Raw genomic sequence first — 27,384 nt, 5'->3', positions numbered from 1 at the left:
TTTTTATTTTACAGTGATTCCTGCTGGCAACAGGATCACTGCAACGAGGGACAGAGGGGAGAAGAAGTGAACTCACCTGCGTGCAGGATGGATTGGCTTCTTGGCTACTGGACATGAAGCTCCAGAGGGACGATCACAGGTACAGCCTGGATGGTCACCGGAGCCACGCCGCCGGCCCCCTCACAGATGCTGAAGCAAGAAGAGGTCCAGAATCGGCGGCTGAAGACTCCTGCAGTCTTCTTAAGGTAGCGCACAGCACTGCAGCTGTGCGCCATTTTCCTCTCAGCACACTTCACACGGCAGTCACTGAGGGTGCAGGGCGCTGGGGGGGGGCGCCCTGGGAGGCAAATGAAAACCTTTAAAAAGGCTAAAAATACCTCACATATAGCCCCAGAGGCTATATGGAGATATTTACCCCTGCCTAAATGTACTAAATAGCGGGAGACGAGCCCGCCGAAAAAGGGGCGGGGCCTATCTCCTCAGCACACGGCGCCATTTTCTGTCACAGCTCCGCTGGTCAGGAAGGCTCCCAGGTCTCTCCCCTGCACTGCACTACAGAAACAGGGTATAACAGAGAGGGGGGGCAGAATAAATGGCAATATATTAATATAAAAGCAGCTATAAGGGAGCACTTAATCATAAGGCTATCCCTGTCATATATAGCGCTTTTTGGTGTGTGCTGGCAGACTCTCCCTCTGTCTCCCCAAAGGGCTAGTGGGTCCTGTCTTCGTATAGAGCATTCCCTGTGTGTCTGCTGTGTGTCGGTACGTGTGTGTCGACATGTATGAGGACGTTATTGGTGTGGAGGCGGAGCAATTGCCAAATATGAGGATGTCACCTCCTAGGGGGTCGACACCAGAATGGATGCCTTTATTTGTGGAATTACGGGATAGCGTCAACTCGCTTAAGCAGTCGTTTGCCGACATGAGGCGGCCGGACACTCAATTAGTGTCTGTCCAGGCGCCTCAAACACCGTCAGGGGCTGTAAAACGTCCCTTGCCTCAGTCGGTCGACACAGACCCAGACACAGGCACTGATTCCGGTGGTGAAGGTGACGAATCAACCGTATTTTCCAGTAGGGCCACACGTTATATGATTTTGGCAATAAAGGAGATGTTACATTTAGCTGATACTACAGGGTATTATGTGGGGTGTGAAAAAACTACCAGTAGTTTTTACCGAATCAGAAGAATTAAATGACGTGTGTGATGAAGCGTGGGGTGCCCCGATAAAAAACTGCTAATTTCAAAGAAGTTATTGGCTTTATACCCTTTCCCGCCAGAGGTTAGGGAGCGCTGGGAAACACCTCCTAGGGTGGACAAAGCGCTAACACGCTTATCAAAACAAGTGGCGTTACCCTCTCCTGAGACGGACGCACTTAAAGATCCATCAGATAGGAGGATGGAAAATATCCAAAAAGGTATATACACACATGCAGGTGTTATACTACGACCAGCTATTGCGACTGCCTGGATGTGCAGTGCTGGGGTAGTTTGGTCAGAGTCCCTGATCGAAAATATTGATACCCTGGACAGGGACAATATTTTACTGTCGTTAGAACAAATAAAGGATGCATTTCTTTATATGCGTGATGCACAGAGAGATATCTGCACACTGGCATCACGGGTAAGTGCTATGTCCATTTCGGCCAGAAGAGCTTTATGGACACGACAGTGGACAGGCGATGCGTAGAGGAGTTATTTGAGGTCGGTCTATCGGATTTGGTGGCCACGGCTACGGCCGGGAAATCCACCTTTCTACCTCAAGTCACTCCCCAACAGAAAAAGGCACCGACCTTTCAACCGCAGCCCTTTCGTTCCTTTAAAAATAAGAGAGCAAAGGGCTATTCATATCTGCCACGAGGCAGAGGACGAGGGAAGAGACAGCAACAGGCAGCTCCTTCCCAGGAACAGAAGCCCTCCCCGGCTTCTACAAAAGCCTCAGCATGACGCTGGGGCTTCGCAAGCGGACTCGGGGGCGGTAGGCGGTCGTCTCAAAAATTACAGCGCGCAGTGGGCTCACTCGCAGGTAAATCCCTGGATCCTGCAGATAATATCTCAGGGGTACAGGTTGAAATTAGAGACAGAGCCACCTCGCCGTTTCCTGAAGTCTGCTTTACCAACGTCCCCCTCAGAAAGGGAGACGGTTTTGGAAGCCATTCACAAGCTGTATTCTCAGCAGGTGATAGTCAAGGTACCTCTTCTACAACAAGGGAAGGGGTATTATTCCACTCTATTTGTGGTACCGAAGCCGGATGGCTCGGTAAGGCCTATTCTAAATCTGAAGTCCTTGAACCTATACATAAAGAAGTTCAAGTTCAAGATGGAGTCACTCAGAGCAGTGATAGCGAACCTGGAAGAAGGGGACTTTATGGTATCCTTGGACATCAAGGATGCGTATCTCCACGTTCCAATTACCCCTCACACCAGGGGTACCTCAGGTTCGTTGTACAAAACTGTCACTATCAGTTTCAGACGCTGCCGTTTGGTTTGTCCACGGCACCTCGGGTCTTTACAAAGGTAATGGCCGAGATAATATTTCTTCTTCGAAGAAAAGGCGTATTAATTATCCCATACTTGGACGATCTCCTAATAAGGGCAAGGTCCAGAGAACAGCTAGAGATGGGTTTAGCACTATCTCAAGAGGTGCTAAAGCAGCACGGATGGATTCTGAATATTCCAAAATCCCAATTAATGCCGACAACTCGTCTGCTGTTCCTGGGGATGATTCTGGACACAGTTCAGAAAAAGGTTTTTCTTCCCGAAGAAAAAGCCAAGGAGTTATCTGACCTGGTCAGGAACCTCCTAAAACCAGGAAAGGTGTCTGTACATCAATGCACAAGAGTCCTGGGAAAAAATGGTAGCTTCTTACGAAGCAATCCCTTTCGGCAGATTCCATGCAAAGGGATCTGTTGGACAAATGGTCAGGGTCGCATCTTCAGATGCACCTGCGGATAACCCTGTCGCCGAGGACAAGGGTATCCCTTCTGTGGTGGTTGCAGGAGGCTCATCTATTGGAGGGCCGCAGATTCGGCATGCAGGATTGGATCCTGGTGACCACGGATGCCAGCCTGAGAGGCTGGGGAGCAGTCACACAGGGAAGAAATTTCCAGGGAGTGTGGTCGAGCCTGAAAAAGTCTCTTCACATAAGCATTCTGGAACTAAGAGCAATCTACAATGCTCTAAGCCAGGCGGAACCTCTGCTTCAAGGAAGACCGGTGTTGATCCAGTCGGACAACATCACGGCAGTCGCCCATGTAAACAGACAGGGCGGCACAAGAAGCAGGAGGGCAATGGCAGAAGCTGCCAGGATCCTTCGCTGGGCGGAGAATCACGTGATAGCACTGTCAGCAGTATTCATCCCGGGCGTGGACAACTGGGAAGCAGACTTCCTCAGCAGACACGACCTTCACCCGGGAGAGTGGGGACTTCATCCAGAAGTTTTCCACATGCTATTAAACCGTTGGGTAAAACCAATGGTGAACATGATGGCGTCTCGCCTCAACAAAACACTGGACAGGTATTGCGCCAGGTCAAGAGATCCGCAGGCAATAGCTGTGGACGCGCTGGTAACACCTTGGGTGTACCAGTCGGTATATGTGTTTCCTCCTCTGCCTCTCATACCAAAGGTATTGAGGATTATACGGCAAAGAGGAGTAAGACTAGTGGCTCCGGATTGGCCAAGAAGGACTTGGTACCCGGAACTTCAAGAGATGGTCACGGACGATCCGTGGCCTCTACTTCTGAGAAGGGACCTGTTTCAGCAGGGTCCTTGTCTTTTTCAAGACTTACCGCGGCTGCGTTTGACGGCATGGCGTTGAATGCCAGATCCTAAAAGGAAAAGGCATTCCAGAAGAAGTCATTCCTACCTTGATAAAGGCAAGGAAGGAAGTCACCGCGAAGCATTATCGCCGTATTTGGCGAAAATATGTTGCGTGGTGCGAGCAGCGGAGTGCTCCGATGGAGGAATTTCAACTGGGTCGTTTTCCTACATTTCCTGCAATCAGGATTGTCTATGGGTCTCAAATTGGGATCTATTAAGGTTCAAATTTCGGCCCTATCAATATTCTTCCACAAAGAATTGGCCTCAGTCCCTGAGGTCCAGATTTTTATCAAAGGAGTACTGCATATACAGCCTCCTGTGGTGCCTAAGGTGGCACCGTGGGATCTAAATGTAGTTTTAGATTTCCTCAAATCCAATTGGTTTGAACCACTAAAGAATGTGGATTTGAAATATCTCACATGGAAAGTGACTATGTTACTGGCCCTGGCTTCGGCCGGGAGAGTATCTGAACTGGCGGCTTTGTCTTATAAAAGCCCTTATTTAATTTTCCATTCGACATAGGGCAGAGCTGCGGACGCGTCCGCATTTTCTCCCTAAGGTGGTATCAGCGTTTCACCTGAACCAGCCTATTGTAGTGCCTGCGGCTACAGACGACTTGAAGGACTCCAAGTTGTTGGACGTTGTCAGAGCCTTAAAAATATACATTTAAAGGACGGCTGGAGTCAGAAAATCTGACTCGCTGTTTATACTGTATGCACCCAACAAGTTGGGTGCACCTGCTTCTAAGCAGTCGATTGCTCGTTGGTTTTGTAACAAAATTCAACTTGTACATTCTGTGGCAGGCCTGCCACAGCCTAAATCTGTTAAGGCCCATTCCGCAAGGAAGGTGGGCTCATCTTGGGCGGCTGCCCGAGGGGTCTCGGCATTACAACTCTGCCGAGCAGCTACGTGGTCAGGGGAGAACACGTTTGTAAATTTTTACAAATTTGATACCCTGGCAAAGGAGGACCTGGAGTTCTCTCATTCGGTGCTGCAGAGTCATCCGCACTCTCCCGCCCGTTTGGGAGCTTTGGTATAATCCCCATGGTCCTTTCAGGAACCCCAGCATCCACTTAGGACGATAGAGAAAATAAGAATTTACTTACCGATAATTCTATTTCTCGGAGTCCGTAGTGGATGCTGGGCGCCCATCCCAAGTGCGGATTATCTGCAATACTTGTACATAGTTATTGTTAACTAATTCGGGTTATTGTTTAGGAAGCCATCTTTCAGAGGCTCCTCTGTTATCATACTGTTAACTGGGTTTAGATCACAAGTTGTACGGTGTGATTGGTGTGGCTGGTATGAGTCTTACCCGGGATTCAAAATCCTCCCTTATTGTGTACGCTCGTCCGGGCACAGTACCTAACTGGAGTCTGGAGGAGGGTCATAGGGGGAGGAGCCAGTACACACCACCTGACCTGTAAAAGCTTTACTTTTGTGCCCTGTCTCCTGCGGAGCCGCTATTCCCCATGGTCCTTTCAGGAACCCCAGCATCCACTACGGACTCCGAGAAATAGAATTATCGGTAAGTAAATTCTTATTATTTCTCCTTCATCCACTAGGGGCCACTGGAGCGCAGTTACAATGGGGAAATAGTAGGCAGTAACTGGGAGCTGGCACTTTAAAACTCAAACACTGTGGCTAGCTCCTCCCCTACTATGTCCCCCCTCCAAGCCAGTCTTTGTTTTGTGCCCAGAGGGAGCTGGTTCACTTTTGGGTTTTCTCTGAAGAATAATTATTTTTTTTTTTTTCTCTTTCTTGCACTCACAGACTGGCAGCTCTGCCACTGCCAGTCTGCACCGCGGGAGGCTGCCGGCGGGGCCCCATCGCAGCTGCGTGCGGCTCGGGATGGGCCCTGGCTGAAGGAGACACTGAGCTGGCCGGACACCGCGGCGCGTGTCGCGGCCGCTCAGTCGGCAGAAGATTCCGGCAGCGGTAAGTATATGCGGCCGGACACCGCTGCGTGCGTCGCGTGTCGGGGCCGCTCCACCAAGACGGTGAGTAAAAAGCTGTGCCTTTTTTATGTGCTCACTATATAAACAGTGCAGATATGCCTAGGGACTTTGATTTATTAAACCCCGGCTCCCCGCTTCTCCTCTTTGCACTGGTCCCCCGGTGGGCTCGCACTACCTGCCCCCCGTTCTTAAGTTGGTCCCGGCGGCCGTGGCTCACAGTACCCGCTCCCCCGCTCTGATTGCTGGTCCCGGCGGCCGCGGCTCGCACCCCCTGCTCGGCTCACAGAGCCGGCACGGGGATCCCGCTGGAGGCGCGAAGCAGATTTGAATCTGGTGCCTTTTACGGAGGGAGGCGGAGCTTAGTCCCGCTCTCCTCCGCTGGGCTCAGCACGCGCTGGCGGCCATTTCCTCCATGCTGCAACGCGAGAGATAGCAGCACTCCGGTCACAGTGAGCGTGTTACAGTGGGGATAGGGGGCACTGAGGCACCTATACTTTATTAGGGCTGCGTACACTGCACAGTAGAGTGCAGGAGATCTTAGGGCTGCTGTGGCTGCGTTTCTCCCTGCTCTCCCCCTGCCTTTCTGCCTATTACTGTATTTGTGTGGGAGGGTAACCGGTGCTGACATGGCAAGCAAAGGCTCCAAGGCAGCACAGAAACAGGGGCACCTTTTATGTGAGGAAGGTGGGTCAGAACCATCTGCCCAGCCCTCATCAGAACCCCAGAGCACCCCTGCATGGACAGCACAGCTCACAGAGGTTATGTCCCTGCTGACTAGGGAACTGAAGGCCTCTCGGGAAGATAGAGAGGCGACCCGGACAGTCACGGTACCAGAGCCAGAACCAGCATGGGCTGTTTCCCTGGCAAAATCAGATGAAGGGCTCTCTAGGGCTGTAATCCCTTCCCAAGCCCCGTCCTTTAGTCCTCCCCCACAGGCTTCTAAAAAGAGATTGCTAGCCTCTGTGTTGCAGGAGTCTGATGATATGCCTCCGTTAGATGAGGCGGTGGTAGATATACAGGATACTGATGACGATCAGGTGTATGAGGACTCTGAACCAGTAGCTCAGGGTATAGAGGCTCTTATTACTGCTATTCGCTCAGTATTACAGGTGGAGGAGACGGAGCAGGACGCCTTACGCCTTTCAAGGTTTGGCACCAACCAATGCTTGCCGGTGACTCTTCCAATTTCGGAGGAGCTAGATGCGCTCATAACGGCAGCCTGGAAACATCCAGACGCAAAGTTTCAGGTATCAAGGAAAATGTTGTCTTCCTATCCTTTTCCCGCAGTTAGCGGGATGCGTTATGAGACCTCTCCGATTGTGGATCCTTCGGTGTCTCATCTGTCCAAGAAGACGGTTCTGCCGGTTCCTGGAGCGACTTCGCTTAAGGAGGCATCGGATAGGAAGTTGGAATCCACCTTGAAGACTATTTACTCGGCGGCGGGGGTATTACATTGCCCGGCGCAGGTAGGTTGTTGGGTCAACAAGGCGATTGAAGCATGTGCGGAGCAATTGTCCTCTGGAATTCGGGGCGATTTGCCGGCGGATCAGCTGATACAGTTGGCAGAACACATCCGTAAATCAGCCCTTTATCTTTGCGAGGCTTCAAAGGACATCTGTATCCTCGGTGTTAGGATTTCCGCTTTAGCAATTTCGGCCCGCAGAGCTCTCTGGCTGCAGCAGTGGCAAGCGGATACGGAGTCCAAGCGGGCAGCAGAAGCGTAGCCCATTATGGGAGAGGTCCTGTTCGGTAAGGGTCTGGATGCCTGTATTTCTCAGGCCACCGGAGGTAAGTCGACTTATCTTCCTTCTGCTGCTCCAGCCCCTCGTAGGCCATATAGGGGTCCCTCCTTTCGATCCTTTCGTGCCCCTTCCAAGTTTTGAGGCCAGGCCAAGGGAGGAGCTGCCGCCTCCCGTGGCCATAGGGTTAGAGGCAGGGGTTCCACTGCCTCAACCCAGTCAGAGGTTAAGTCCTCCACCACTACCACCGCATGACTGGCTTCCCTCCCACCTGGGAGACCACAGGGTGGGAGCTCGTCTGTGGGACTTCAGGGAAGTCTGGGTACAGTCCTGTCCAGATGCTTGGGTCAGGGATCTCATCATTTGCGGTTACAAGCTTGATTTTCAAACCCGACCGCCCCAGCGTTTTTTTACCACGGGTTTACCAGTTTCCGACGACAAAAGAGTTGCCTTACAGGCAGCGGTACAGAAGCTTCTATCCGCAAAGGTACTGATCCCTGTTCCTGCTCATCATCGGAAACAGGGCTGTTACTCAAGCCTGTTTCTCGTACCGAAGCCGGACGGCTCGGTCAGACCAATTCCGAACTTGAAGGATCTCAGTCTGTATTTGAGGGTATTCAAGTTCAAGATGGAGTCCCTCCAGTCTGTTATTGTGAGTTTGGAGCAAAACGAGTTTCTGGCGTCCTTAGACATCAAGGATGCATACTTACATGTTCCCATTTGGCCTCCTCATCAGGCCTTTCTCCGGTTCGCAATTCAAGACGCTCATTTCCAGTTCCAGGCCCTTTCGTTCGGTCTCTCTTCTGCTCCCAGAGTGTTCACAAAGGTCATGGTGGTCATGATGGCCCTCCTTCGAAAGCATGGTGTGACGATTGTTCCCTATCTGGACGATCTGCTCATAAAGGTGCGCTCGGCAGACCTGTTACTTCAGAATATCCGGATAACGCTGGACCTTCTGATTCGGCACGGGTGGATTCTGAACTTCCCGAAGTCTCACTTATGCCCCTCACAACGGTTGCTGTTTTTGGGGATGATTCTCGACACGGTCCGTCAGAAGGTTTTCCTTCCTCAGGACAAGATCCTGTCTCTGCAGACGCTGGTAAGGTCGGTACTTCGACACCGTCAGGTGTCCGTGTATCTGTGCATTCGTCTTCTGGGAAAGATGGTAGCAGCGTTCGAAGCTCTTCCGTACGGTCGCTTCCACTCTCGACCGTTTCAGCTGTGTCTTCTACATCAGTGGTCAGGATCTCATCTGTTCTTTCATCATTTGCTGATGAATCTCCAAAGGTAAGGTCGTCGCTTCTCTGGTGGCTCCAGTCGGCACATCTGTTGGAAGGAAGGCGGTTCGGAGTGTAGGATTGGACTCTCCTCACCACGGACGCAAGTCTGCGAGGATGGGGGGCAGTGACCCTCGAACATCGATTTCAGGGGTGCTGGTCGATCCACGAATCCGCTCTTCCCATAAACCTTCTCGAATTACGGGCGGTATACAACGCCCTGCTTCAGGCGCATCACCTGCTGCGCGGTCGAGCGGTCAGAGTTCAGTCCGACAACGCCACGACGGTAGCATACATCAACCGTCAGGACGGCACTCGCAGCCGTGCGGCGATGAGGGAAATCACCAACCTCCTTCTCTGGGCGGAGGAGTATACTCTGTCCTTCTCGCCGATATTCATTCCAGGAGTGGACAATTGGGAAGCCGATTATCTCAGCCAACAGGACATGCACCCGGGAGAGTGGTCACTCCATCCCCAGGTGTTTTGGCAGTTGGTCCGCTGGTGGGGAAAACCACAGATCGACCTCATGGCGTCCCGCCTGAACCATCAACTGCCTCTTTATTACTCTCGAACGAGGGACGCGGCGGCCGTGGATGCCCTCACGGCTCCTTGGAATTTCCAGTTCGTTTACCTCTTTCCCGCTGTTGCCTCGGGTTCTGCAACACATCAAGAGAGAAAACGCTCTGGTCCTCCTGGTGACTCCAGATTGGCCACGCAGGGCTTTGTACTCCACCCTACACCTGTTGTCAGTGGCCGAGCCTTGGCCCCTACCACTACGGGACGATCTTCTACAACAGGGTCCTTTTCTTTATCCAGACTTACGCAGGCTACGTTTGACGGCGTGGCTGTTGAGAAGGCCATCTTGAAAAAGAAGGGGATTCCTCGTACGGTTATACCAACTATGCTTCGGGCTAGAAAGTCAGTCACATCGTCTCACTACTACCGTATTTGTAAGGCCTATGTGGCCTGGTGTGAACGTCGAGAGTTTTCTCCTTCAATTTTTCGCTTAGCCCGCCTTCTCAGTTTTTTGCAAGCGGGTTTCTCGGCAGGCTTAAGACTGGGTTCACTAAAGGTGCAGGTCTCGGCTCTTTCGGTTTTCTTCCAGAAGAAGTTAGCCTTGCTGCCGGAAGTTCAGACTTTCTTTCAGGGGGTTCTACGAATACAGCCTTTCTTTCGCCCTCCAACAGCGCCATGGGACCTCAATCTGGTCCTCTCTTTTCTGCAATCTTCGTTGTTTGAGCCTCTGGAGTTAGTGGAGATGAAATATCTCGCCTGGAAGGTGGTTCTTCTCCTAGCTCTCGATTCGGCCAGACGGGTGTCGGAACTTGGGGCTCTCTCTTGTCGACCTCCTTACCTGGTGTTTCATGCTGATAGGGCCGAGCTCCGTACTTGCATGTCTTTTCTACCTAAGGTGGTGTCCGATTTTCACATCAGTCAGCCACTTGTGGTTCCGGCCCTCTCGGTGGACTCTCCGGATTCGAGATCATTGGACGTCGTCAGGGCGCTCAAGATCTATGTGGATAGGACTTCGGCTATTCTGAAGTCCGATTCCTTATTTGTTCTTACGATGCTGCCCGCCGTGGTTGGCTGGCTTCTAAGCAGACCTTGTCTCGATGGATTCGGCTGACCATCAGACAAGCTTATTTGGCAGCTTCTCTGGAACCTCCGTCTTCAATTTCAGCGCACTCTACGCGTTCTGTGGGGCCTTCATGGGCGGCTGGTCATGGGGTATCCATGACTACTTTGTCGGGCCGCTACTTGGTCGGGCCGACATACGTTTGTCAAATTCTACAGATTTGACACTTTTGCGGCCTCTGCATCACAGTTTGGCCTAGCGGTTTTACAGGACTCTCAGCTCTCTCCCGCCCGTCTTGGGAGCTCTGGGACGTCCCCATTGTAACTGCGCTCCAGTGTCCCCTAGTGGATGAAGGAGAAATCAGGATTTTGGTACTTACCGATAAATCCCTTTCTCCGATTTCCACAGGGGACACTGGACGCCCACCCAGCGCTGTTTCCTCCTTTTTCGCTTAACGGTTCGCAGATCACTATGTGACTGCTTGTTTGGTTCAGGTTAACCTTTTGTTAGGTTAGGTTCCAAGTTGGTTTTTCGTGTTATCTTGGTTTACATGGCGGCGTTAACCACCTCCTACTTTACTTTAACGTTAGTTTATTCCAGCTCTCCTCGGGCACAGTTTTACGTAGACTGGTTTGGAGGAGGGACATAGTAGGGGAGGAGCTAGCCACAGTGTTTGAGTTTTAAAGTGCCAGCTCCCAGTTACTGCCTACTATTTCCCATTGCAACTGCGCTCCAGTGTCCCCTGTGGAATCGGAGAAAGGGATTTATCGGTAAGTACCAAAATCCTGATTATACAATATTATCCTTTATTTATATGGCGCCACATGGGATCCGCAGCGCCCAATTACAGAGTAAACAAAACATGAAGACAGTGACTTACAATTCAACACATTATAGGACAAGTACAGGGTATACAAACATTGCTGTGTCAGTAAACTGCACTGAAATAAGTATCAGGGTGGCAGAAAACTGAGGGATTTGGTGCCATCAAAGGGAGTATGAAAAGATAGATTAGTAAGAGACGTAAAAGCACGAGGGAAGAAGGCCCTGCTCGTGAAAGCTTACATTCTAAAGGCTAGGGGCACAGTGATAAGTAGGCAGGAGAGGCGGCGTGCGTTAGCGGAGCGAAGTGGACGGGCGGGAGTGTAAAGGGAGATAAGGTTTTAGATGTTGCTGGGAGAGAAGTGGATGAGGGCTTTGTAAATGAATGTGAGAAGGCTTGAAATGTATTCTGAAGGGGAAGGGAAGCCAGTGAAGGGCTAGTAAGAGAGGGAAGGTGGATGTAGTGCGTTTGGTGAGGAAGATGAGCCGGGCAGCAGCATTGAGGATAGATTGGAGTGGAGAGAGGTAATTGTTAGGAATGCCAGGCAGGAGGAGATTACAGTAGTCCAGTCTGGAGATGACCAGTGAGTGGATAAGAGTCTTAGTAGCATCCTGGGTGAGAAAGGGTCTGATCTTGGAAATATTTTTTAGATGAAAACAGCAGGTTTGTGAGAGGTGCTGAATGTGTGGTTTGAAGGAGAGGGAGGAGCCGAGGATTACTCCAAGACAGCGCACTTGGGGGCTAGAGGAGATAGTAGTGCCATCAATGGATAATGAGATTGTGGGAGGGAGGGAACATGATCAGCTCAGTCTTAGACATGTTGAGTTTAAGAAAGCGCTGGGACATCCAAGAGATAGCAGAGAGACAGTTGGAGATATGAGTGAGTAGAGCAGGTGAGAGGTCCGGGGAAGAAAGGTAGATTTGAGTATCATCAGCGTAGAGATGATATTGTAAATCAAGAGCTAATGTGTTCACCTAAAAAGGATGTATAGAGGGTATGTAGTTATGTGTCAGGAGGCCGCCGGTCACATTACCAGCACCTACATACCGCACTCGCCTAAACTCAACAGTCGGCATGCTGACTAGCAGGGACTATTCCCACTCATTGATGTTCACGACACCCATAGAGTGGGAATAGAACCTGTGGTGAGCCCACAAGTGGACTCGTAGCGCACACCCAAACCACCATCCCCCACCACCACCCGCATTCCGGCCACCGGTAACACATACCCAACCCGTATAGAGACAGAAAAGGAGAGTCCCAAGAACAGAACCTTGGGGGACGCTTACAGTTAGTGGAAGTGGGGGGGGAGGCGGAGCCATGAGAGGAGACAGAAGGAACGGTCGGAGAGGTAGGAGGATAGCCAGGAGAGGGTAGTGTCATGCAGACCAAGGGAGTGGACGATTTGCAGAAGAAGAGAGTGGTCCACAGTGTCAAAAGCAGCAGAGAGATCAAGTAGAATAGGCAGAGTAGTGATCCTTGGATTTAGCAGAAAGACTATCATTGCAGACTCTTGAGGGCAGTTTCAGTGGAGTGGAAAGGACGGAAGCCAGACTGGAATGGGTCAAGCAGTGAGTGTGAGGAAAGAAGGTGGCTGGTTGCTGATAGTTTGGTGGGATGTGATGTCCTGACGCATGGAGTCAATTTTGGATGTGAAGTGGCAAAGTCAAGAGCAGAGAGTAAGGAGGGGAGACTAGGTGGGGGTGGGCAGAGGAGGGACTTGAGAGTGGCAAAGAGGTGCCGGGGGTTGGAAGAATGGGAGGAGATGAGGTTCTTGAAGTATGACTGTTTAGCGAGGGAAAGGGCAGCACTGAATGAAGGGCATAAGTTTGAAATAGAGGAAGTCTGCCTCAGAGCGTGATTTCCTCCACTGTCGCTCAGCGGTAGGTGAGCATTTTTGCAAATATCTGGTGCATTTGGGATGCCAGGGTTGAGGTGTTGATCTGCGAGGGTGAATAGTGGTTGTTGGAGCAACAGAGTCAAGAGCAGAAGTAAGGGAAGCATTGTATAGGGATGTGGCTTTTTCAGGGCATGAGAGAGAAGTGAGTCGAGCAGGGATGTGGTGTCGATAGCCTCAATGTTGCATTTAGTGATGGTAGCCGTTTTAGAGGGAGAGATGGGGAAGCAGAGAGAGATAAGTTAAAGGAGAGCAGGTGGTGGTCTGAGAGGGGAACTTGGGAGTTGGAGAAATAAGAAATATCACAGCGGTGAGTGAAGACCAGATCCAGTGAGCTCCCATTCACATGGGAGGGGAAGGAGGTCCACTGTGACAGACCGAGTGAAGATGTAAGGTTAAGGAGTTTAGAGGCAGGGGATTATGTGGGGATATCAATTGGGATGTTGAAGTCGCCTAAGATAATGGAGGAATGTCAGAAGTGAGGAAGTAAGCAGTCTTATGGGTTTTATAGTTTCTCCGACTCCCGCTCAATTCTGGCACTTACCTCCTTCTGTGTTGCAGCCTGCCCTGGGGGTTCTGAGAAACCCTGCAGCGGTAATGGGAAATGCAACGGTGCGGGAACACGAGCCGGCACAGGATCATGTGATTGTTACCCTGGTTACGGCGGGCCGCTGTGCATGGACTGCGCTATTGGTTATTATGAACAAGTCCGAAATGAGAGCCACCTGGTATGTTCTGGTATGTAAGAGGAGGATAGTGCATGGACAGATTAACTTTTTTCTGTGGTTTTATTTATCCACCGTTTCATGCCAATTCAGACTAGATACAACAGAAACCAGCACTGAACTCTTTGTTGCCTATAGGACATACAATTGTTAATAACATTATTGTATATTTGATGTGATTTACAGTTTAAGCAAATTAGTAGAGATGCGCAGATTCGGGTTTACTTGGATCTCAAAATGGCATCTTATTGGCTATCCGGCTGTCACGTGTGTTGGATAGCCAATTAAAAAAAATCCACAAAAATCTGAACTTGTGCTAATATGGCATTAAGTGTGTAAATCTGAACCCGCATATCTCTACTAATAGTGGACCATTCTGGGGGGTAGGTATATGAAGCCACCATAGCTCATATGAAAAACATTCTTATCTTTGTTTTCTGTGTAGATATTACTGTTTTCCAAGTTAATTGTTCAGTATAGGTACCATTGTTTCTCTTCTGTTTCTAATAATTCCGTTATCTCCTCCCAGCACTTACAGCTAGCGAGTATGACCTACTGGCGTGGAATTGGGAGGGGTATTATAACATTTTCTCATACGTCCTAGAGGATGCTGGGGATGCTTCAAGAACCATGGGGTATAGATGGGATGCGCAGGAGACATGGGCACTTTAAGACTTTAAAAGGGGTGTGAACTGGCTCCTCCCTCTATGCCCCTCCTCCAGACTCCAGTTAGATTCTGTGCCCAGAGAGACTGGTCACACACTGAGGAGCTCTACTGAGTTTCTCGAAAAAGACTTTGTTAGGTTTATTATTTTCAGGGAGCACTGCTGGCAACAGTCTCCCTGCATCGTGGGACTGAGGGGAGAGAAGCAGACCTACTTCTGTGAGTTCAAAGGCTCTGCTTCTTAGGCTACTGGACACCATTAGCTCCAGAGGGTCTGATCACTTGGTACGCCTAGCTGCTCGTTCCCGGAGCCGCGCCGTCACCCCCCTTGCAGAGCCAGAAGAAAGAAGCTGGGTGAGTAAATGAAGAACAGAAGACTTCAGTGATGGCAGAAGACTTTGTGACTCTGAGGTACCGCGCTGCGCGCCATTGCTCCCGCACACAAGCGGCACTACAAGGGTGCAGGGCGCAGGGGGGGCGCCCTGGGCAGCATGTATACCTCAGATAGAGACTGTCAAGAGAGATATTAAGTGCCTGGGCACTAAATACAGACCCCCGCCAGTATAAATATATAGAAAATAGCGGGACTGAAGCGCCCCATTAAGGGGGCGTGGCTTAGCCCTCACAGCTCTAACCAGCACCATTTTCTCCTCAGAGACGCTGGCCCTGCCGAAGCACTGCTGAACAGATCACAGTGAAAAACGAGGGGGGGGCACAGTGTTTAGTGCAATATATGTTAAAAATAAAGCACAATATGTAATGAGTGTGGTGTAGAAGAGCTGGTAAACGTCTGCTGTGTTTCCCTGACAGAAAGTACTGGGTCTATCCCTTATAGTCGGCATGTCTGAAGCTGAGGGCTCTGCCACAAACGGCTATGGGAATGTCTCTGTAGGCACCGCCGACTCCTGATGGTACTTGGTTCATGTAAATAAGCGTCAACATGCCAGTAGATGTATGCTTTTCCAATGAGAAAACTATATGGGAGACACAGACGTGTGTGGGTGACCCTGTCTGCACCAACTAATATGACTGGGTAAAAATTGACATGATGATGTGATGCATTTCAGAAAGCTATACCTGTATATATATATATATATGTGTGTGTGTGTGTATATATATATATATATATATATATATATATATATATATATATATATATATATATATATCAAGCGCCAGACATCATGATGATTTCAAATTATCTAATGAATTAATGTCATGAATGTGTATTATTATTTGAACGAAACCAAATAGACCGGTCATGTTTACTATTGAAGCAACCAGATTGATGTGTAGATTCATTTGATACTTGTTGTGGGACATTGCAGTGGATAGTTATGATTACATGTATAAAAGCTAAAATCACTTTTATTAGAACAATACATAGACCAAACAGGTAGTGGACAGGAAACTCAGGCCAGCCCTTTGGACGTCTTCAAGGCTGAACCTGATCAGCATATACAAAGAGAATAGTGACTCATCATGAACCCCTCCCCCAGAAACTAGATAACACACTGATCACACAGGAAGGTAGTTCCTGTTTTGGTCTCAGAGTGGCTGTAAGGTCTGAGACGTTGATGGGCTTGCTGGCAGATCAGTTCCTGTTTTGGTCTCAGAGTTGCTGTAAGGTCTCAGAGGAAGATGGAGTCCCAGCATTACATTACAGAGAGAGAGAGAGTGATATGGAAAGACGAATTTATATAACTTAAGGATAATGGAGACTTCCGGTGGGTGGCACATCCAAGATGGCCACGTTTTAGAAGAGCTCTGCTCTAACAGGCTCTATCCATTGCCATCCGACCGATTTGGTGCTCCCTGGCTTGACACACTGCCTGGCCTTTACCATCTGGTGGCTGCTGAGTCCGGTGATACCCGGCTCGGACGAGTGGAGTGGCTGGAGGCCCTATTCCCCGGAGTCAGGCCCACGTTCGGGCCGCCGCATGGTGGGTGTTGGTGCTGCTCCCCCCTCTGGCTGGATCTTTCCTGAGTATGCCTTCCCTCGGGGATCGCTGCCCTTCCCCACTGCCCTGAAGCCGTCTACTGTGCCTCCGGTGAACTACGCTGCGGCTACTCACCCACCTGGTTCCGGAGCCCCTGCGAGGTGAGGTCCCCTGGAGTCCTGGCTGGCCGGGCCCTCGTCTGCGGCGGTGAAGTGGTGTGGGATCGTCCTCGCTGGGGCGACGACACGGCTCTCTCCCTCTCCTCTTGACTTGCGCCCTCCGTGCTCCCGTCTGCCTGAAGTGCCGCCGTGGGGGAGCTCTTTGGTGTGGTGCACTGGACGCCCGGGCGGCAGCGGGACACACGAGCGGGGAATCGCTTCACCCGCCACCTCGTGGGAACGCCCGCCTCTCCCCGCTGTCTCCCCGGAGATTGATTGACAATCTGTGCCTGCTGCATACACAGTGACAGCCTGCGTAGCTGAGCCGGCTGTGGGACCTGCAACATATACCTCCCCGCTGTGTGCTCAATACTCAAGCTCCTTGACCTGCCTGCCTGGACTTCCCTACGGAGGGCTACGGACTCCCTGCCGTGTTCTGGCCCGGATGAGGGATCCTGCTACTCTCTCTAACACAACACATCCTCCTGTGTGCTGGTGGCCGTGACGTGACGTCCTGGGGCCACTCGCTGGGTGCCTACGCTGGAATCAGGCTGTGGCTGCTGGGTGCCGGCTGGACCTCACTGACTAATAGAGGCCCGTACCGTTCTGCCTGCTGATTCTCCGACCTAGAGATACGCGGCTGGTGCTCTCTGCCTCTATTGTGGCAGCCCCTGAACTTTGCTAAAATTCCTGGACGCTACTGAACTGCCACACATTGGAGCATACCTGGTATCATCACCACCTTTGTTTTCCATTTTGCATATCATACCCCCCCTTTTTATTTATTTTTTCTGGCTGTTCCTTTTATTTTCCCACTCTCCTGATGCTGCCTCCTCCCTTCCTTACTTTCCCTCTCATTCCCATTTAAAAGTTACCATACACTTTCCTTTTTTTTTTTTTTTTTTTTACATACTAACCCTGTGCTACTAGAGGCTATTTTGTTCACTGGCCTGGTGGACACTGCCACCCTGTGGCTGACTGCTATCATTACGCATAGTATTTATCTTGCTGGTACAATATTAATGCTCTAAACTTTGATTTTATTTAAATTACTCACTACTGTTTTAGCCAACTCACGTACAAATATTTTTTCTACATGCAATACTTTGAATCGGTACTACCTCTTTTTTATATTTTCAGAGTTTGCTGTTGGTTGTCTAGTAGCTGAATAGCCAAGAGGTATAAGATTTTTAGTTAATTATGTGACATGTTACATACCCTCTTGGGGCGATATACTTTACGATTTCAGATGTTCCTCATCTGATACTTCTATTTACTGGTGAACAGTGTCCGATCCTTCTGGATCTTTCCTATTAAACATTCCATAATTGATGGAGAGGTTTCTGAACAAAACCGTATCAGAAACTATGGTCAGAAGAAAGACACATAAAACAGGTGGTTCTTCCCCTACTCAATCACAGCCCATAACGAATATGGATGGGAACTCCGACCACACGCCCCACTCCGATACGATCCCCCCAGTTTCCCAAACCGCTAAAGAGATTCTCTCGGTACTAATGCCCCATATTGATAGGAAATTGGATGAATTCAGGGATTCGTTCCAGTCCACCTTGCGCGAGGTGGCTTCGAACACCTCGAGTGTCGGAGGTGGAGCAGAGAGTCAGTGATTTAGAGGACACGGTCCACAACGTGGAGTCCTCGGCTGACTCGTCTATTGGCATGATTCGGGAACTCCAAGACAAGCTAGATGAACTAGAAAATCGTAATAGGAGAAATAATCTTCGCTTTGTTGGTATCCCGGAACATGTCAAACCCTCCCTATTGGGCGACTTCCTGGCCTGTCAATTAATTCCTGCTCTCCATATATCTGACAAGATGGAATTTCCCCAGGTTGAAAGGGTCCATAGAGTAGGGGCTGAGCGGGAAGGTCCTAACCCCCCCCCCCCCCCAGACCGGTGGTGGCCCGTTACTTTGATTACAGGACGAAGGAAATAATATTACGCGCATATAAGAAATTGGGCAAATTAGTCATCGAAGGTACCCGTATATTGATTTTTCAAGATTTTTCAGTGGCGGTCACCCAAAAACGCAGGGCATTCTCACCGGTTTGCAAATTTCTGGTAGAATCGCAAAAGCGCTTTGCCCTACTATACCCTGCCAGACTGAGGGTCACCGACAATGGCCGCACTCTCTTCTTTGACGACCCAGAAGAGGCCCGCAGACACTTTCTGCCCCCTCTTTCCTCACAGAGTTCGCCAGTAATGCTATCCCAGAGATCTCCCAATCGCTGAATGGGTGTGCAAGCACAAATATTGTTTGTGTTTTTACACTGTTTTCAACTTAATAATGGGGGAAGAGGTTCTATTTTTTATTCGCCCCACTTTAATTTACAGTTACTATGTTATTGTTTAGGGGAATAGTTCTCCATATTCTGTTTATTGTTTGTTTCTTGCTGACTCTAAGAGTTGGTCGCAGTAATATCACTGCGATCCTCCAGGAAAATTTTTGGTATGAGAAAATTCAGAAAAGGTTATTGAAGCATGATTTCTCATTTCTTGACAATCGTGATATGTTTAATCTATTATATTTACAAATGTTTGTTATATTTTGGAGTGACGACGGCAGAGAGATGGGAACACCTAGCCGAGAATGGGTCTGATGGGCTATCCTCCGCTTGCTGGGACGGGGGACCCCAAAGTATATTGCTGGGACCGTGTGGTGAACCTACCGTAGTGAAATCTGGAATTGGATGATGGCAAGTAATATACATAATTTACCGTACATGCCTCTCCATGACTCGATAAAATGCCTATCATGGAATGTAGGCGGGCTTAACACACCCATCAAGCGCCAAAGGGTCCTATCCCATCTTAAGAACTTCAGTCCAGACATCATCTTCCTACAGGAAACCCACTGGAAGGAGGGGGATGGCTCCTCCCTCCGCGCTAGCTGGCTAGGTGATTGTTTTTCGGCCTCATTTGTCAATAAGACTAGAGGGGTGGCCATTCTTTTTGCACGACACCTCCCATACACTATTTTGAATGTTGTCCCAGACCCTGATGGTCGATACCTACTGATTAATGTTAAAATTGGAGATGCCACATACACTCTTATGAACATATACGCCCCCAACACTCAGGTGTCTGAATTTTTAACTAAGATAACCTTCCAGATACAGCAGCGGGAAACTTTTCCATTAATACTTGGAGGGGACTTCAATACGGTGCGTGATCCGACCCTGGATAAAACTCCAATCCCGTCCAACCGCCACTCTCCTATTTGGTCTACACTTGTGAAATTTATACTGGGGCTCCAAGTGACTGATGTCTGGAGACTCTTCAACCCATCAGATAAATCTTTCACTTTCCACTCGGGGGTCCACCGTACGGTCTCTCGTATAGACTACTTTTTAGTGGCGGATTCTCTAATATCCGAGGTGACCTCCGCAAACATCGCTGAGATTCTGGTTTCGGATCACGCGCCGATTTGAATTTTCATTTAGGATGCCACGCACAGGTCCCACACACCTTACTTGGAGATTTCCAGCATATCTATTCCAATCAGAAAAATTTAAGGAGTACTTGAAACGTAATTGGCTAGACTATGTAGACAACAATATCACACACTGGAATGACCCGGTTCTTTTCTGGGAAGCATCGAAGTCTGTGATGCGTGGTAGTATCATCTCATATGTATCTGGACGCAATAAGATTCAAAAAGACCAATATCGCTCCCTCTCCCACAAGGTACAGACTACATTTGCTGAATATGTGACAGACCCCTTGGAGGAGAAATTAATTATATATAATCAGGCTAAATCTGTATTGGAAAATTTTTTACTCTCTCAGGCTCAATCACGACTAGACTACACGAAAAACAAATATTATAGATGGGGAGCTAAGACGGGACGTTTATTGGCCTCATTAACCAAAGGCTATAAGCGAAGAAATCATATTGTTTCCATTAAAGACACTAGGACTTCTCTTTGTCTGACACGCACATCTGACATATCAAAGGCTTTTTATGACTACTATTGCAAACTATATTCTGCAAGACCTTCGACCCCAGAATCGTTAGAAGACGTCATTAGGGAGGCCAACTTACCTAGTCTAGATCCAGAACAAACTGACCTTTTAAACTCGGAAATCACTGAGGAAGAAATAAGGCTGGCAATCTCATCCTTACAGACTGGCAAAGCACCGGGACCAGATGGTTTCTCGGGAGAATACTTTAAAATCCTATCCATAGACATTGTCCCGACGTTGCTAGAATTATATCGCACTATCCACAAACAACGCCCACACTATCCCTCCTTTAATGCTGCCTATACGACTCTCATCCCGAAGCCTGACCGTGACCCCACACAATTGAGTTCATATCGTCCTATTACTCTATTAAATGTGGACTTTAAAATTCTATCCAAAATAATGTCCTCTCGACTACAACTATTTTCCTCTTCCCTTTGTTCACCTCACCAATTAGGATTTACTCGAGGCAGGCAACTAGTCAAGGGTATTCGAACAGCCATTGCTTCCATTGTTGCTTCCAACAATAACCCCACCGTCCCCAACATGCTTTTGAGCCTAGACGCCCAGAAAGCTTTCGATACGGTATCCTGGCCCTTCTTATTTAAAGTTCTGTCAACCAGAAATTTTGGCTCAGACTTTATTAATCTCATACAGTTCTTCTATAGTTCCCCCACAACTCTTCTTTTAGTAAACGGCACGAGAAGTGATCCTATTGTCATGTCTAGAGGCACCCGCCAGGGCTGTCCTTTATCTCCATTACTCTTTAATTTATCCCTCGACCCCTTACTCCGTATAATTGATTCCTGGCCCACCCTGAAAGGCATTTCGATTGGCTCGGTGGAAGTAAAACTCACTGCATTTGCGGATGACGTTCTGATATACATGTCTAATCCTAAACACTCCCTCGGGCCATTGCTGGAGTTGCTTGACAGGGTGGGATCCCTATCTGGTTTCTTTATTAACTTTGAAAAATCCAGTGCATTTTATCTTAAAAAGGGTTTTTATAGACCTTTGTGGGCAAAGCAGCTACCTCTAAACTGGGCTAAAAAGAAACTCCCATACCTGGGAGTCATCCTCCCCAAGAACATTATGGACCTCTATGATGTAAATATTGGGAAAACACTTTCAAAACTTACAAGGGATATTGAGGCAATGGTACACTTACCACTTTCCTTTTTAGGAAGGACGAATATAATAAAAATGATATACTTCCCAAAACTCCTCTACCCACTACAAGTCCTCCCCCTCATACTTTCTAGACAGGATCTCCTACAAATTACGGCGACCTTTAGGAAATTCATCTGGAACAACAAACGCGCGAGAATTGGTCTGTTCAAACTAGGTCAGCCTAAAACAAATGGGGGAGTTAACTTTCCAGACATCCTGACGTATAGTTATGCTTCTCATGTTCGTTATATCAAAGACTGGTTGTCTAGCACCCACACATACGCTGACTCGCTTCTCGAACAAAATTTTATTCCGCAAGTGTCCTTGGTAGCTTTCTTACATTTGACTGACGCTGAGATTTCATCTGACTTAATGCTCAATCCCCTCTTAATGACTACGAGGAAAGTTTGGCTGTCATTGAGACATAAATACAAACTACACAAACATATATCTATTCATTTGCCTTTTCTAAATAACCCGGGTTTTCAAAATGGAGAAGCCGCTCCTTCTTTTAAGGAATGGAAATCCCTAGGAATTTGCAATATAGGCCAGCTCCTTGATCCTGGATCCCATAAACCATTAACATATGCGGAGGCCTTATCTAAATACCCTTGTATTGGCCCACAGAACTTTGCTTTTTTTCAAGCCCAACATTACATAAGTAAAATTTCTAGATTAATACCTACAACTGATTGGGGAAACCAATTAGACCACATATTAATGCGACCAGAACAATCTAAAGGGGCTATCTCATTCTACTATAAACAGTTCCACACCACACTAGACCATTCTTTATATAAAATTGGAATAGCTCAATGGTTGGAACACTTTCCCAATTTGGATGTAGATGGGTTACTACGCATGTTACATTTTTCAATAGCCACGTTCCCAGCCGCTAAATACACAGAAATGTACCTAAACATCTTTCACAGATCTTATATTTCTCCCCACAGGGGTTTCTTGATAGGCCTACTAGCTGACTCCTCCTGTCCTAAATGCGGCCACCCTTCGGCCGATTTGTATCACTGCTTCTGGGCCTTCCCGCTTCTAAGAAGGTTCTGGTTAGTAGTATGGCGCTTTGCCTCTCAGCATTTAGTGAATTACACTCCCCTTACACCGGAATGGGCCATATTTGGTATTGCACCCCCTGGTATTAGAGTTTCCAAACCCGTCAGGAAGTTGTTGTTAGCTTTCCTAGCTGCCGAGGAGATTGCCATCTTGCAAATGTGGGTCCATAGCTCTGCTCCGACACTGGAAATGTTTAGGGACAAACTATTTTTCATCTGCCATATGGATTGGCTGGAGGCCTCACTTCAAAAAGAATCTCGCACAGAATCCTTTTTCGCAACATGGGAAAGTTTTATTGAAACACTTCCTATTCATACCAAAGAAGCCATTAGTCAGTGTTTTCGCAACACACTTTGGTATGAAACTAGAATTTTTCTTGGAGACCCTCCCATCGAGTTTGATAGCGCTAACTAGGGGCTATGACGTGTTCCTGTCTCTCTGTACGTATATGGAATATTTATAGATGCTGCCTGGTACTTTAGAATATTGTGCAAACTGCTTGTATCTAAGTTCCTCTTTGCGTCATGTATTACATTTTGTGACTGCCACGTTATATCTGTTTGTCTTGTTCTTCTTTTCTTTGATCGTCACTCACAATGTCACTATGCTTATTGTTACTATATCTAAAGAAATGCTTCAATAAAGAAAGAAATGTTTAAAAAAAAAAAACTTAAGGATAATGGTATTGTATCGCTGGCATGTAACTGTATGTAATTGTATGTAACTATGTTTTAACTGCTTACTGTGTGAGTTGTATTCATGTAACTATAGGTATACTGTACTTTGTAATATATATTGAATCCATATCCTTTTAATAGCAAATATATACTTCAATGAGCTTTGGAACTCCGATAATGTGTGGGTGTATTGTTTTCTCTTATGGGATACAGTGTTTTGCGATGTACAGCGCACTTTTATCGTGTATGGTAATAAGATGCACCTGGCGTCTGCAATATATATTAGAGCGGGCATTTTAAATATTTGTGAAAAATCAATTTGGCATTCTTAGAATAGAGTCCCAAAGGGGGACATACTGCAGTGTCCAGATAATTCCCCTCACTGATTTTTCAAATAGATCTTACCGATTCTCCTCTGGACGGGGAGATAGTATGCGACTCCATACAAGAGTTGGGTCAGGATCAGGACAATATCCTGCTGTCCCTGTCACAAAAAAAAAAGCTGTTCAAGCTTTTTCGTGCTTCTAAACCCGGACAGCCCGGTCAGAACAATCCCCAAAATTTCTACTTATGAAGTTGAACTACATGATTGAATCTCTCAGGGCAGGGATCTCCAATCTGTTAAAGGAGAAAGAGGGTTTCAATGCAGTTTCTTCCGCATTAGGCTTACCTGGGTTTGCTATTCAGGATTGTCATTGCCAATTCACCGAAGTGATGGCAGTATGATGGTTTTCCTTCAATAGTAAAAGCCATTATTATTCTGTACTGGGACGCTCTCCTGACTACGGCGAGGTCAAGAAACAAGTGGTGCAAATTGTTTTTTTTTTCTCTCTGACAGTTCTTTAACACACTGGTTGGCTCCTGAACTTGCCAGAATCACTGTTGATCCCAACGACGCGGATGTCTGAGTTGGGAATAAGGTTAGATACAGAACGGTTGAGAGTTTGTTTTTTCCAGTGGAAAGAGATCTGAGGATCCAGAGTCGGATCAGATTTGCAACAGTGTAAACCCATCAATATTTTCCGTTGATGAAGAAGATGGTTGCGGCCTACGAGGCCATTTGGTGAGCAGGTTAAATGCAAGAGTGGTTTTAGCGGGACCAGTTTGACATGGGGGCCGGGTCTCGCCTGCACATGCACCGGAAAATAATCTTATTTTCCAGGACCAGGATATCTCTCCTTTGGTGGCTGCACAGTTCTCACCTCCTAGAGGGACGAAGGTTCGGGATCCAGGATTAGATCCTGGTGTCCATGGATACAAGTCTCCGAGGCTGGGGAAGAATTTCCAGGGAAAAAGGTCAAGCCGGGAAGCTTGTCTGCAATAAGTATTCTGGAATTAAGGGCTATTTACAACGGCCTTCTGCAAGCGGAACATCTTTGCGATCTGCCCATCTTAATTCAGTCGGACAACTTTACAGCAGTGGTGTAAGTAAACCACTAGGGCGGAACGAAGAACAAAGCGGCAATGGCAGAAGCCACAAGAGTTTTCCGCTGGGCGGAAAGGCATGTAAACGCTCTATTAGCGGTCTTCATTCCGGGTGTAGACAACTGGGAAACAGACTTCCTCAGCAGACACGAACTCCATCCAGAATAGTGGGGTTTTCACAAAAGTGACAAGTCTTTGGGGAATTCCTCAAATAGACATGATGGCGTCTCGCCTCAACAAGAAACTTCAGAGATATGGTTCCAGGTCGAGGGACCCTCAAGCAATAGTGGTGGACGCCCTGGTGACACCGTGGGTGTTTCAGTCGGTCTATGTGTTCCCTCCATTTCCACTCTTTCCGAAGGGATAAAGATCATAAGAAGAACAAAGGTTCAGGCGATCTCATTGTTCCAGACGGGCCAAGGAGGGCTTGCTATCTAGATCTTCAAGAATTACTAATAGAAGATCCCTGGCCTCTTCCTCTACGAGAGGACCTGTTACAGCAAGGACCGTGCGTGTATCAAGACTTACCGCGGCTGCTTTTGACGGCAAGGCGGTTGAACGCCATATCCAAGCCCGAAAGGGTATTCCCAGTGAAGTCATTCCAACACTGCTTCAGGCTAGAAAAGAAGTAACGGCGATGCTTTACCACCGTATTTGGAGAAAATATGTGTCTTGGTGTGAATCCAAGAAGACTCCTACGAAAAAATTTCAGCTGGGGCGTTTGCTCCATTTTTTGCAAGCGGGTGTGGACCTAGAGTTAGGCTCCATTAATGTACAAATTTAGGCCTTATCTATTTTCTTTCAGAAAGAATTGGCCTCCCTTCCAGAAGTTCAGACCTTCGTGAAGGGCGTGCTGCACATCCAACCTCCCTTTGTGCCCCCTGTGGCACCGTGGGATCTTAACGTGGTGTTGCAATTCCTTCAATCTCATTGGTTTGAACCTTTGCATAATGTTGAGTTGAAATTCCTTACTTGGAAAGTGGTCATGCTGTTGGCCTTGGCATCCGCAAGGTGGGTGTCTGAATTGGCGGCTTTGTCTCACCAAAGCCCCTATTTAATCTTCCATGCAGATAGAGCGGAGTTGAGAACTCGTCAGCAATTTCTGCCAAAAGTGGTTTCATCGTTTCACGTAAACCAGCCTATTGTGGTGCCAGTGGCTACTGACGCCTTGGCGGAATCTAAGTCTCTCGATGTGGTCAGAGCTTTGACAATCTATGTCGCCAGAATGGCTCAGGTTTGGAAAACAGAGGCTCTGTTTGTCCTGTGGGCTCCTGCTTCCAAGCAGACTATTGCACGCTAGATATGTAATACGATTCAGCAGGCTCATTCTACGGCGGGATTGCCGTTACCGAAATCGGTGAAGGCCCATTCTACCAGAGAGGTGGACTCATCCTGGGCGGCTGCCGAGGGGTCTCGGCATTACAGCTTTGCCGAGCTGCTATTTGGTCGGGATCAAACACCTTTGCGAAGTTTACAAGTTTGATACCCTGGCTGAGGAGGACCTCTTGTTTGGTCAATCGGTGCTGCAGAGTCATCCGCATTCTCCCGCCCGTTCTAGAGCTTTGGTATAAACCCCATGGTTCTTGAAGCATCCTCTAGGACGTATGAGAAAATAGGATTTTAATACCTACCGGTAAATCCTTTTCTCTTAGTCCGTAGAGGATGCTGGGCGCCTGTCCCAGTGCGGGCTGTATCTGCAGTTATTGGGTATGGTTACACACATGGGGGGAGATTCAAATGTTTGAAAAGTCAGTTGGGAGTCTTTTTTTTTTTTTTTTTTCCTGTCTATTAGATGGGAAAAAACAGACACCCAACCAACTTTTCAAACATTTGAATCTCCCCCATGGTGTGTTGTGTTCAAGTCAGCCTGTTACTGACGATATTCAGGCCATAGCATGCGTTATGCTGTTACTGGTTGTGTTTACACACATAGGTTGTGTTACGTTTTTATGTCAGCGTATTGCTGCATATTCTACATGCCGTCGGTGGTATTCTATTGAATGCCACGTTCTGCGGCATACTTGAGGTGTGAGCTGGTAAAATACTCACCGTGGTTTAACAATAAATTCTTTCCTCGAAATGTCCGTCTCCCTGGGCATAGTTCCTATAACTGGAGTCTGGAGGAGGGGCATAGGAGGAGCCAGTTCACACCCCTTTTAAAGTCTTAAAGGGCCCATGTCTCCTGCGAATCCCGTCTATACCCCACGGTTCTTGAAGCATCCCCAGCATCCTCTACGGACTAAGAGAAAAGGATTTACCGGTAGGTATTAAAAGCCTGTTTTTTGCCATGACCAAACACTCCCTGAATATGATCGTATCCCATACAGGCTACAGTCATTAGGTCGACATGAGGGGGGGGGGGGGGGGGGGTGTGTTCTCGTTTTTTTTTTTCTTTTTTTCTTCTTTTCCATACTTTACGATCCACGTGGACTACGATTGGGAATAGTAACCGGTGCCAAGCGCAGCAAGGCATCTTGC

At 48.2% G+C, this 27,384-nt stretch overlaps 1 protein-coding gene across 1 annotated transcript in view; it reads left to right on the top strand.

Moving 5' to 3' along the window:
* Positions 1-27,384, top strand: part of CRELD1 (cysteine rich with EGF like domains 1) — a 63,097-nt gene that overhangs the window by 19,728 nt on the left and 15,985 nt on the right. Inside the window, exon 6 of the mRNA XM_063940947.1 lies at positions 13,655-13,831. Coding sequence (XP_063797017.1) covers positions 13,655-13,831 — 177 coding nt within the window. The remainder of the gene's footprint in view (positions 1-13,654; positions 13,832-27,384) is intronic.

This window comes from Pseudophryne corroboree, chromosome 9, assembly GCF_028390025.1.
Source record: "Pseudophryne corroboree isolate aPseCor3 chromosome 9, aPseCor3.hap2, whole genome shotgun sequence".
NCBI lineage: Eukaryota > Metazoa > Chordata > Amphibia > Anura > Myobatrachidae > Pseudophryne > Pseudophryne corroboree.
Note: the sequence above shows the minus strand (reverse complement) of the source record. Positions and strands in the feature narration are given on the sequence as shown.